The 12500-nt window shown below is 42.6% G+C and overlaps 1 protein-coding gene across 4 annotated transcripts in view; it reads right to left on the reverse strand.

Moving 5' to 3' along the window:
* The window catches only part of LOC113013675 (ERC protein 2-like), a 159461-nt gene that overhangs the window by 45427 nt on the left and 101534 nt on the right, over nucleotides 1-12500 (reverse strand). For all 4 annotated transcript variants that reach the window (XR_003270851.1, XM_026154769.1, XM_026154768.1 and 1 more), the window contains one exon: nucleotides 1260-1407. Coding sequence is in view for 3 of the 4 variants with exons in the window: in XM_026154769.1 (XP_026010554.1) it covers nucleotides 1260-1407 (148 nt within the window). In the remaining variant the exon portion in view is untranslated. The remainder of the gene's footprint in view (nucleotides 1-1259; nucleotides 1408-12500) is intronic.

Here is a 12500-nt window from a genome sequence, read left to right on the forward strand (position 1 = left end):
TCTTTGGCATTTCCTGGTCAGTTTCCTTCCGACACTTGCAGTTAAGGACCTGGGGACAGCACCCTATCCTGATATGTGTCAGTGGGTCAGTCGACAGACAACTCGTGTGTGTGTGATGTTAAAGAACACAACCTCCAGAGAGCTCATTTTGCAAAATGAACCACAGTAATGCAGGAACTACTTACCTTACGACCTCCCTAGCATAATAAATGACAAGGTGTGTCTATAGCACTGCAGTTAGATCCAATATTTACAATTTACATGCCCATGCATTTTTAAAGACTTTAAGTAAAGACTAGTTGCATGCACGAAAAAGAAGAAAGCATGCATGTGGAATGCATGCTCGTCATCAGCTTTCCCTCACTTTTCTTCTTCACTTGCACCCCTTTGTTCTTGCCCTGGGCCTACAGACCACACCGTTGCAATTAGAGCTCATCGCATCATCAGGTGTACTGTAACTGCTAGTTACCCAACGGGAAAACATGACGAATCCAATGGCGATTAACAGATAATAGGCTTTCCTTGAAATTCCTCCAATGGAATTGCCCCCCCCCCGAACCTCTTTCCCGTTTACGAGGCACAAACAAACATAGATTCGCACTTAAATGCACAAGCAGCCACTGCATCTGTTGACTTTTAAATGCACCATCTTTCCCAGAAGCCCCTGTGACTCAGGAGATCGTATATATGGACTCCCTGCTGTTAGCTCATTACTATTAACATTCATGTTAGATCAGTCACTGATGTGGTCTGACTAGACCTTAATGATCCACATACTTCTCTCAGTCCCGTGTCATACTGCGAGTAGGATGGGAAATAGGTGAATGTGTGTAGGTACACGCGTGTTCTGGGATTTATCTCCGTTTCACCGCAAGATGTCAGCCAGAAAAGTCTGCTAGTGATTCACCGGTGATACAAACATACGTGTGCGACTCGGGCTGCAACATGACTGTTGAGGGAACAGCTCTGCGTATGTGTTTACGTGCCTGGAATCACAGCTTCTGCTTGAGTGACTTTTTGATGACTAAATGCAATAAGTGTGGTTAGAGGCGTGGAACTACCAGCAATTATTAACATCTATCTGTTCCTAGTTTTAAAACTCTAAACTCTTCCCATGAGGTATCTTTAATGTAAACGATCATGATCTGCAGCAGGTTTGAATTTGTAGCCCTGCTTTGAGTAGCAATGCCAGAATCTGTTGTAAAATGTGACCGAAAGGCAAAAACAAATATCTTTGTAGTTAAATATGGTGGATTTACCTGCTGTTTGAGCTGGTGCATGAGCCTGTCCTTCTCCCTCTTCAGAGCCATCACTTCCTCCTGGGCTTTCTTGCGTTTGGAGGAGGATAATTCTAGCAGGGCGATGTTGGCATCCTTTTCACTGATGGCTGCAAGCAAAGCCTGCTGCCTGACAGGGCGAGAAAAAGAAAGGACCGTACTGACTGATGGGTAAAGTGTTAACAGCAAGTCACGTCACGTTTTTAATATTTAGAAAGCAGACAGGTGTCGACTACAGAAAGCCCTACCGCAGCTGTATAGAGATGTCACAGGAAGCTCACTAATTCCAGCGCTCCCTAAACTCAGACAGCGATTCCACAGAAAAGAAGCAGACATCTTTGAAGTGGTCTGCTAAGTGTAGCATTTGTGGTACCTTACTATGACTCATGAGCATGTAATAGTGTAATAGGACCTAATGGAGCAGACTGAGCAGGATATGACATCTTTCTTATGTCACCCCTGGTTCCCACAGTGTCTGTGTGTGTTTGTGACTGTGTACAGAGGGGGTGGCTTCAAATGACTGTCCACAGGTGCAGGGGGGCAAGGAGGACATACCACCAAACTTCATCATGCACACAACCAGATGTACTAATTTAATCCCACAGAGCTCGATCTTGCATAAAGTCTGTGTGTTTAGGGAAGATCAGTGATGACTGTCTTCATCACAGTCATCAGCAGGATGTGTTTGATCTAAATTTGTGACTAACAAATCCTGTTTTCCCACTTTGGTAAGTATATACATTCTCACAGTTAGCCGGGCATGGACAAACCTCTGCTTTGGCTCTTTATGTTGTTTTCTTTGACAAAAATAAAAGATAAATGGCAAAAAGAAGCTCTAAACACACTTTCCTACAAAATACACTTCAGCTCATTTTATGATTTTCTTTTGTCTTCATCTTTTGAGAAGTTTGTCTGAATGATCATCACACCAAACTAGTTCACCGGTTCATACCTTCAGTGTAGACACTTAGGTTATTCTAAGCTGAATACTCCAGACTGTTAAAGGGCATTTGAAATTAAGAGGGTATTAAACAAGCATGTCGAGGTCATCTGTGGGTTTGTGTGAGGTGAAAGGTAGAGGAAGAGAAAGGAGGGTGCGTTAAAAATACACTTCGGTCTTTATTAAAAATTGACCTGCATTAGGGTGTTTTTATTCCATGATTTAAGTCCCTGCAGAAATAACTAAATTACGAAAAATAAACATGCTGAACTCAGAATAAAGTCCTGCTGGCCTGGGACTCCACATTTGATGTTTTTAGTACAATTATCTGCATGCCGCATCTGGATTCTCCCATTCAGGGCCATTAATAGCTCTTTGTGTATTGGTGTGTACTTGCATCTTGCGCATGTGTTTGCGTGTGCATGCATGTGGGTTCTGACATGGATTGGAGCAGCTAATCACACCATTAATCACGGCGCAGGACCAAAGTGACACTTTTCGTCTCCCCACACCTCCAGTGTTTTTCCTTTTAATGCTCACTGTAATGGGAACGAACACACACACACACACACACACACACACACACACACACACACACACACACACACACACACACACAGAAGACTTGTAACAGAGCACGTGTCTTAGACTGCAGGCTTATTTTTCTTGAGCTGGCCATTCTTAGTCTAAATCAGCTAAAGAATTAAATAAATAGATAAAGTCCATATAGATCCACATCCTGTTTATAAAATCCATCCTCATACAGTTCACCATTACAAAGCTCAACAAACCTGATGAATTCTGGATTTTAAAGAATGGCACAACAGCAGTGCCCATTTCACTACTTTTTCTTTGGCTGCGTTAAATAGAGTGAAGAGGTGATGAACAGAGTCATATATGGGCAAGGAATGCAGCACAACATGTCACTGATCATAAACACTGTGTCAGATTAACGGCCAAAGCCTACATGCAGGATGGCCATCTTTACACCACATTGCCAGACATGGAAGCACAAAAATATTGAACCGCATCCAACCAGCCTCACAGCAAACGCTCGGATCTCTTTTAAGATAAAGTTCACACAGATGGAGCTGCAGAATTTTATCTTTACGGGTCAAAATGCTGCAGTAAATACAGCACGAATGCTTGAATGCAATATTATTCCTTTTTAACTGCACAGCATTAAGAATGGGACTTTCTACAGTTTAAGTAGCTGAAACACCGGGCAAAGCCAGGATGGCACAAGAGGAGAGTGCTTTTAAAAGTTCAGGGAATCAACCCCACTTTTTGTGAATGTATCAGGAAATGAGCCACCACTTTCTGAGCACTTCATGAAGGACATTTACACTGTCTCTGTTGAATAAACTTGTGTTTTCTAATAATAAAAAAGACACTTATAATATAACAAGGATGAATTTTCCTCCAGAAAAACCTCCATCTAAAGAAATGTCCTATAATTCTCTTCAGTCCTATTTAAATTCATCCATTTTAGACATTATGTCAATGCAGCAATGAAACCCTTAACTCAAATATAATTACAGCGTGTGTCAAATTACAGCTGAAGCGTGGCATATGCTGCTGTCTTTGAGGGAACAGTCGTCACCTTCATTACACCTGCATTCGCCTACGTCAGTCCCAAGAGAAGATTGCTGATCGAACCCGAGATGCTCTGAGCCCAGCAAAATGAAGCCTCTGAGCCAACGTGGCTGCCATGGTTCAATGCAAGCTAAATCGCTTCCAGTCTCTAAATTAACAAAGCGCGTTACAGTGAAGTCTCCTTGTGGGTGCTCACTAAGTGGTGCTGCGGGACTCTGCTGAGCGATGTCTTCCTAAAACAATAAAAAAGGGGCATTATTGTGATTAGTCTGCCTGTAAACCTCGTCTCCTACATCCTCAGTCGGTGATTGTGTGTGTCTGTGTGTGCGTGTGCTGATTAGTATTACTAACAGTCTTTGAACCTGAATCACACTGGAGTATTTAATCACATCTCATTTAAGTGGCCATTTGGCCTCAGTTGTTGAACAGACTTGCAATGCACATTAATCTAGAAGACAGGATTCATCTGTCAGGCACGAGCACACCCCACACACAAAGACAGATGCTCTATCTGCTGGCTGATCTTGAGTGGGTGAACCCTCTTTCTTTCCTCCTCTCTTGTCTTACTCCCTGCTTAACTTTAACTTGGCCTGTCCCACACAAACAAAGGATTATCTTCATTTCCCCCCCCAATTGAAAGGGTGACAATGAAATGGTTTTTCATGACAAACTTGTGATTAGTCTTCATAAAAGTCAAACCCCAAGCACTGGAAGGTCATGAGGTATGCTAATAAAAGGACGTATAAATCCAACTGCTGGAGCCCTGGTGTCAAAAAGCTCCTCTGCGAGGCAACTGTAGTTTAGCTGACATGATAAACACGATGCTCAGACAAACAACTGCGCAGCCTTGAATAAAGATCTCCCACAGCTCAACTATAGTTTTGGTATTGTGAGAAAAATGCGAGGTTCTGCAGAACAGCTGAACTGACATTTTATTTATAAGGGGTGAAATTCTCAGCTCAGCTACAACATGTGATTCCAATTGAAGCTTCATGGTCCCTGGGACATATTGAGACATTTGAATCTACAGACGTGGGAGATGGATGGCTAAAGTACATGACTGTGTGATGTGAAATGTGTGTGTGTTGGGGGGAGACAATATGGAAAGAAAAAGTGAAAGAAGAAGAAGAGGTGATGAAGACATCTTCGAGGTGGAGCTGCTGCTCAGAGCGCTTTACAAAGCCACGAGGTACACTGTCAGGTCAGGCAGATTTCTGGGAGACAAAAGGGTTAAGATGGGGTTAAAAGTGAGCATGAAACTGGGTACGTTCACACGTAGGCACATCAAAGAGTGAGGTTTTGATATGAAGAGATACCGTGGAGTTGGAGAGAAGGGATGTGTCAATGTGGAAAAAAAAACAAACAATAAAAAAGATGGCAAGAGATGAAGGTAGCAGGAGAAAGGGAGTACGTGTTTGACAAGACTGAGTGCCACCTGTGTTGCATGAGAGAGAGTAGAGAGGGAAGAAAAGAAGGGGAGAGAAGTGGAGAGGAGAGGAGGAAGGGAAGAAAGGAGCAAAGGTAAAGATTTAGGAGTCCCAGCATACCCTAAATCAGCTCAGCGCACTGCATGTTGTTATTCCTAGGTGTCACGGTTGAGGGATATGTGTTTATAATTTGTGTTATGACTTACTTGAAATTATGAGCGTGGAGAGTCAGCCGGACAGAAACAGATGCGTCTGTGCGATGCCCAAGGGAACCATCAATACTGTCTACCCCTAAGCGCAGTGTGTGCATGTGCTGCATATTCATGTGTGCATGTATTTGCCTGTCCATAAATGCATTTGTGCTTTCATCTCCATGTGTGCATGTATGATGTATTTTGTTTGCAGGAACACGGGGAGTCCTCTAATATCTGCTCCCAAACCATCTATTATGACGTCTTCCCGTTTGTGATCATGCCTTTCCACCACTTAGCTGTCCGGCTCTGCAGAAACATTCCTGGGGCACTTTATGGTGGTTTCTTGATTGTGGGTGTGTAAAGGTGCAGTACAAGTCTGGGGGCCCCTGTCTAGGCAGTTCTAGAAGCCTGTGGTGAGAGCAAGCAGAGGACATGAGAATGGGGCATGGTTGAGTGACACTATTATTTATGGTCTTGGAGTCATGTGTTATTTACAGCTAAGAAGGTAGGAAAAAGTCTATGTCCAACATAAAACACACGCTCAACCTACATTTGGTGAGCTTTCTGCAAAGCCAGTTGAGAGGATAAAGCCGTGTCTTAACTTTAAATGTGGGTAAAATGTATTTTTATGAGGTCCTAGTTTTGGCTGCCTTGGTTTGGATTAGCTCCATGCTAACCTGTAGCAGCTAACCTGCAGCCACATGCAAGATCCACATATTATCCGCTTCCTTTTGTATGCTCGGCCGGATTTAAGCCTTTATTTATCTTAATCTACAAGGTAGGATTTATCCAAACCCACCACAAATAAAACTTGCATGACTGCCTTGTTTGTTCCTTTGGAGCAGTTGCTTTATGTATATAGGTCATTACATGTAAATTGTGAGCTTCAAATTTCACATGCTAACCTTGAGCTGCGCTTCCCAAGGAAAAAAACACGACAGCAGATGGTTCTCCCAGAACTAGACCAGGTTATGTGTGTTTTCACTTCACTAATAAAATATACAACGCACTTACTCTGCTAACCCCCACTCCCACACTAGTGCTCTGACTGGTGGGTGGTGGTGGGAGTCTAATTGAAAGAGTATGTATCAGTTTTACAGCAACAAGAGGGAAAATACGAGGGGACAAAAATCAACAAATCTGCCAAAACTAGCCAAATGTTTAGAGTTGGAGCAGGGACGAGGAGAGATGGCTGACTGCTCCCAGAGATGAGCAGGACCAGACGGCCACCGCTGCATTCCAGAAAGAAAGAGGGGGGAGAGAGATAGAGAGACCCAGACGGAGAGGAAACGAGTGCAGGAGACCAGGTGGCCGTGCGATTGCAGACAAAGGAGATGAAAAGTGCATTCGGTCTTGAAACAAAAAATTTGCAAAGGCGACGCCAACATCAAAAACAAGCAAGAATGTAAATGAACATTAATGCCAAGTTGAGGCGGCCGTACATTTTCAGTGCTGGTTGTTTGTTTCTTTATCTCTCTTACAGACAGAAATAAGCATCAAGGTGTGTTTCGTAAAACTCAGTGGAGGGTGATGTAATAACAATATCAGTCTCATATCTGTGCATAAAGTGTGAACCTGTACTCAGGTTGATTGCTTAGAATAACAACTGAACAAGGCTCTCATTCAGAATCAGAGCTCAAGCACAAATCTGTGAGTAAACCATGAATACAATCTTTCACGCACAAATGTGCATGAAATTATTTGTGCTCTACAAACAAATCTATCACAATCCCGCTTTTGCATTTAAAAAGCTACTGCTAGTATTTACTAAAAAGAGGCAAAGTGTCAGTTTTGCAACTCTAAGGTATTTTTGTGGGTGGCCTTATTTTAGATTGTATTTGTAGGACTTATAACTAAACTTAACTGAGTGTCAGAGGAAGGAGGAGACTCCGAACAGTCACAGCATTTTTAACAGATATTTCCTTTATATTGAAAATTCTCATTAAGCTGCCTCCAACATCTGAATTACAACACTGTTCCTCTAACACCTGCAGTTACAGTGTATGATTTCTCTTTGCAGACTGCCCCCATTCTCACCACTCCTTGTTTTTGACCAGTGTATGCATGACTGAAATGAACTGACTGAATCACTGTTTAGATATCAACGCATCATTACCTGCAGAACATTCATCTTCTGTCGGTGCATTTTGCAATTTTGCCAATGCGTTAATGTGACAGACTTAGTAATCCTACCGTCTTAATGCTCAAGAATATGGACGTTTTTCAATAATTGCCATGAATTTCTTGTCCATCCCCACAGATCAGGTATTTCTTGTCCCAGTTACCATCTTTTTCTTATGATCAGTTTTTCTGTCTTTCTGATCTTTACTGTCAGAAATCTTCTTTGTTGTTCTTTAGCCAAAGTGAGTGTTTCAGGGTAAACGATATGCTAAACCCCTGTTTTTTTTCTCCACGCCCAAGTCTTGGTTTTGTTTGTTTTTTCTCAACCATCATCACTTTGGAAAGGTATGTCTTCTCTGGCATCCAACACCGACACCACGTTTTCAGACCTTCTTCTTTTTTTTCTTAGTGTTGCAGTTTCCTCTCTTGCAACATCCACTTTCACCACTTCACCCCGAGGTAAACGTGTTTCTTTTTATAGAGAAACGGGGGGCGTGACAGTATGCAGCTAGTATGCAGAATGCATGAGCATGCTGATTTATTTGGTGTGATTGATCAGAATGATTCACTAACACCCACATGGTGGTAAGAACAAAACTGGTCAGTGCACACGGTAATAATTTTGCATGTGCAGTTATTTTTTGCACAGTATAAGAATATACCATGCACATACATACACATATTGGTGAATGAGGCCTACGGAGAACAGCTAGCCTCACTAATGCTATAAGATGCCAACCAATACCTCAAAAACACTTCAAAGGTTATTTAGGGTTTGATGGGTTTTCTATAAAGGTACTTGGTGGAACTTATTCTTTCCAGAACATAGCCAGATGCAGCGAGCTTGGACGTGTACCCACCGTCTTATTGTAACAATAAAGTTTGTACAAAGCTTAGACGTGTCTGCCCACAGCCAGCAGTCAACTCTATAGAGGGGATGAACAGAGCAGACAAACGTAGCTGAACATATCCTGAATCTTGCACTTTAAAAGCACACAGATCTAAGACGAGCATCACTCTGCACTTTTTAAAGCAAATGAATGTATAGAATAAAACATTGAACTATTATTTTATAAATACAACCACAAAACAACTAATTGCATTATATATGCTCTGTTATGTCCAGCCTTATTTCCCTTAAGTCCCAGGTAAATTAGCAATGTTGTTAAAACAACATCTTTTCTGGATAGCTCCATGTGTGCCCATGTGAGCTTCCCAGTGTAACCTCATTGTGTGAGTGTGATAAAGACACAGATTTCACATAAGTCAAAGCTTTAACCAATCAGAAGAGCTGTCTGACACCAGGGCCTGAAACCTACTAATAGCAGAGCAGGGCTTTCCATTCGCTTAAAGGGAGGTTTGTTCTGCCTTTATTGTCATTCAGCTGACTGACTGACAGTGTTTCCCCAAGGCGCAAGAAACAAGACAGGAGGCTGCACTGTACCACACACGTGCAAAGCTGCTCTGTCTCGCACACAAGTACAGACACACAGCAGCTGGATTCTTTAAAGCTGCCTGTCATCTGACAGAGAGGTGAGGGTAAGAGTAACATAGCTTCAGTCACACAGTGTAAGAAGACACACACATTCACAGCTACACCGAGGGAGGGAGAAGCATATGCAGTAACAGAAAGTGTGTAATAGTCAGTGTATAAATAGTTACATGTTCAGACAGTTCTTCAGCATCATAATATCAAACTGTACATAATGCACACTGAAAAGAAACTGTTAGATTTTTTCATCTGCAACAATAAAAGCCACCTTGGTTTCCTCAATACAAAATATTAATCATTGATTCAGACTGATTCTTTCCAGGATCCTCATGACATTTTCACATTTCTTCTAAAGTGTGTGCAACCCTCTGCAATCACAATCATTAATCTGCTGCAGAGTTAGAGCTAAGCTAGAATCCACTGATAATTAACCACTTTCCCTTTCTTCCTGCACCAGATCTACTCTACACTGTCTTTAAAGTCAGCTCCAAAGAAACACCTTCTGCATTGCGTCATTTAAACGCTGTCTTTATGGCCTTGTATGTTCCACTGCATTATAATAACCCTCTGTCCAACAGATCATCACAGGCCTTTGAACAGGAAATGTCTTTTTCTCCTTCTCAGGCCTCCTTCCATCACTCCTTCTCTCCTCCCTTTCTCTTCCTAATCAAAGAGAGGAGCAATTCTTTACAGAAGAGAATGGAATTACCTCCGCCATGGACTTGGACCTCTCTATCATTCGGTATCTCTCTCCCTCTATCATTCTCTATTCTGCTCTGGCGTGCCCTATACTCACTCCAAAGTGGGGCTAAATATTAAGTTCAAGGAGGTTACGCAAACACGTTGAAACAGCCATCCTTGGCCTAAATATTACCCTCAAACCTTCAATTACCCGCCTTGCCTCTCTCCCCTCATCCCCCTCGCCTTTCCTGTCCTCGGCATGGGTTCTCTCTCACTCCGGTCATCTAACTTCAGCCTGGAAATACAGTGCGCACTCATGACGCGGGGCCAAAAGGCCTTAAAAATGTCAGGGGCAGAGAGTCCAACATTGTGGTGCACTGTAACACATACACACATACAAAGCTTCACCCAAAATACACATGTACACACAATCCGATGAAAGACGGGTCCACAAAACAGTGAGAGCGAGTACCCCTGGTGTATTTTCTCTGAGTTCCAAATGCAGGCCCTGGCGGTGGACCACAGCTGAACCACAGCCGACATGCGGTGGGATGGGAGGCCACCACACTCACTTCCCTTAAAGAAGCAATAGACACGCACACACACAAACAGGGGATCACAAAAAGACAGGCATTAAATCAGACACACACACATGTTCAGCATTTTTCTGGACAGGACTGTCATGACGATAGGTCCGTGTTTAAAAAGCAGTTTGAGGTGAAGGGACAGATCTGTATGGGCTGTTTCCCACAATGCTTTGCCAGACAATTACACAACCCAATTAATGTGGTTACTACAGCACAGCTAGGACTTCACTCTAAGCAAACTGTGTATGTACGTGTGCGTGATAAAGAAGATGCGTGTACTCTCCTTTGGCCGGTATTACTCTCAGAATTATAGCTTTCGTTGGAGCTTACACTCGTCTATTTCCCGTCACTGTGTAAAGGACACACAAGGTCACACTAACATTCACCCCACACTCCATCAGCCAATCGGAGTTATTTCCAATCACAGCCACATGAGTTCAGGGAATATAAAAGCTGCATAACTAGACTGTGCTCGCTACTAAAACAGCTCCTTTCAAAGAATTAACAGTAAATAAATGCTGCGACACAGTTGTGTTTTACAAAACCGGTTATGAAATTTAATTACATAGAAGTAATGAGTTGTACCCATATACATCATAAAATATGGGGCCAGACAGAAAGTCTATGAAATGTACAAATGTGCACACACAGGGGTCTAGGTGAGGGTGTTGATTAAAAGAGTCGTGCCAGGTCTGGACCAGTCTGCTCATATTTAGACAGATCAGTGAGGATCATGGGATCAAAGGAAACATGATTACTACCTGGCCTTCTGATTTAAAAAAGTCACTATTATTTCCCCGTCAGTAAAAACAGGAATACATATTTCAGCATGTTCGCTCTATGGCTCTCACGCACGCACACAGGCACGCACATGCGAAAGCAACACTCAGACAAACTCACGGGACATTTGCAGACACAATGACTTGCACCGGTGCACAGTGGACACGGAGGTAGACACAAGAACACACCTACATACACAGTCTCACACATACAACCGCACCGCTCTGTAATCTGGGTAATTTGTACTTTGAAGCTAGTGTAGACAGATGATGGCCTCTGGAACATTCAGTCTGTTGTGTCACTGGATGTGCAGGTTCGCCGGTTGGTGTGAATTCCCAATAGACACATCCCCCACCCGCTACCCGAAAGTATAGCTGTTGTGAATAAGGTTCGTGTGAGAAGAGACACTGGCACAGCTTGTACTCTTCTCATTATTCCAATTCTTGTATGACTTCTTGTAAGACTGAGTGTGTGTGGCTTTGCAAACTTTATGAGGGTATGAAAATTAAAGCTGCAAGTGCCGACACACAGGCGCAGAAATGCACATGCAAGCATGAAACAGCAAAAGTGTGCGCCTTTTGATAATTGCAGCAGAGAGGGGAACTTTCTTCTCCTAACCTTGAGCTGCTCCCATCGAGACCAGTTTCCCTTCGTCTACTTTTCTCATGCATTGGAATTATAAATGAATCCACACACAATATTCATAGATAAACACACACAACGTCATAAATGCTCTGCTGGGCCTCCACCACACCTGTGCATAAATTCCAGCATACATCTGTTTTTTAATAAAGAGACCTGTGGCAGTGTGCAGTTACATGCTGCTGACAGACTCACTGATTTCCAGATAGATAACATACACATCCAACTCAGCTCCCTTGGCACATTACATCACAGTTATTTTAATAATGGCTTCAACTGAGTCCTTTTTCTGGCTATGATTACATATAGGAGATTGTGTGTCTGCATGAATGTTCTTTCTTTTTTTTACTCCTTTACTATTAAATTATCACTTTGTGGTCATCTCAATGTAATTTTAAGAGTCTGAGGAGTTTAAGTTCATTATAATGTTGTTCTAAACACACGTTGGGCGCCTTATGAGGGCTACATTAAATGTCAAAGATAAAAAGAAATTCAAACTGCATCCACAGTATGTATGCAAGTGTGTGTGCATCCTGTGAGGAGGCAGCTAGTACTGTGTTGTTCTGTGTAGATATGTGATGTTGCTCCATTAACACTGCAAAGTTGTGGATGAGGGTGGGATCTTTTTTTTGGTTTATGGTCTCTCACCCACCACTTAGCTGCTCTTTGTCAAAGCCATTCTGACAATGTGTTCAGGTATAATACAGCCCAAAGAGCTTCCTACAACAATCTGTGTCACGTGTGGATGTCTTCCCTTTCCCCT

The sequence above is a fragment of the Astatotilapia calliptera genome, chromosome 20 (assembly GCF_900246225.1).
Source record: "Astatotilapia calliptera chromosome 20, fAstCal1.2, whole genome shotgun sequence".
Lineage (NCBI taxonomy): Eukaryota > Metazoa > Chordata > Actinopteri > Cichliformes > Cichlidae > Astatotilapia > Astatotilapia calliptera.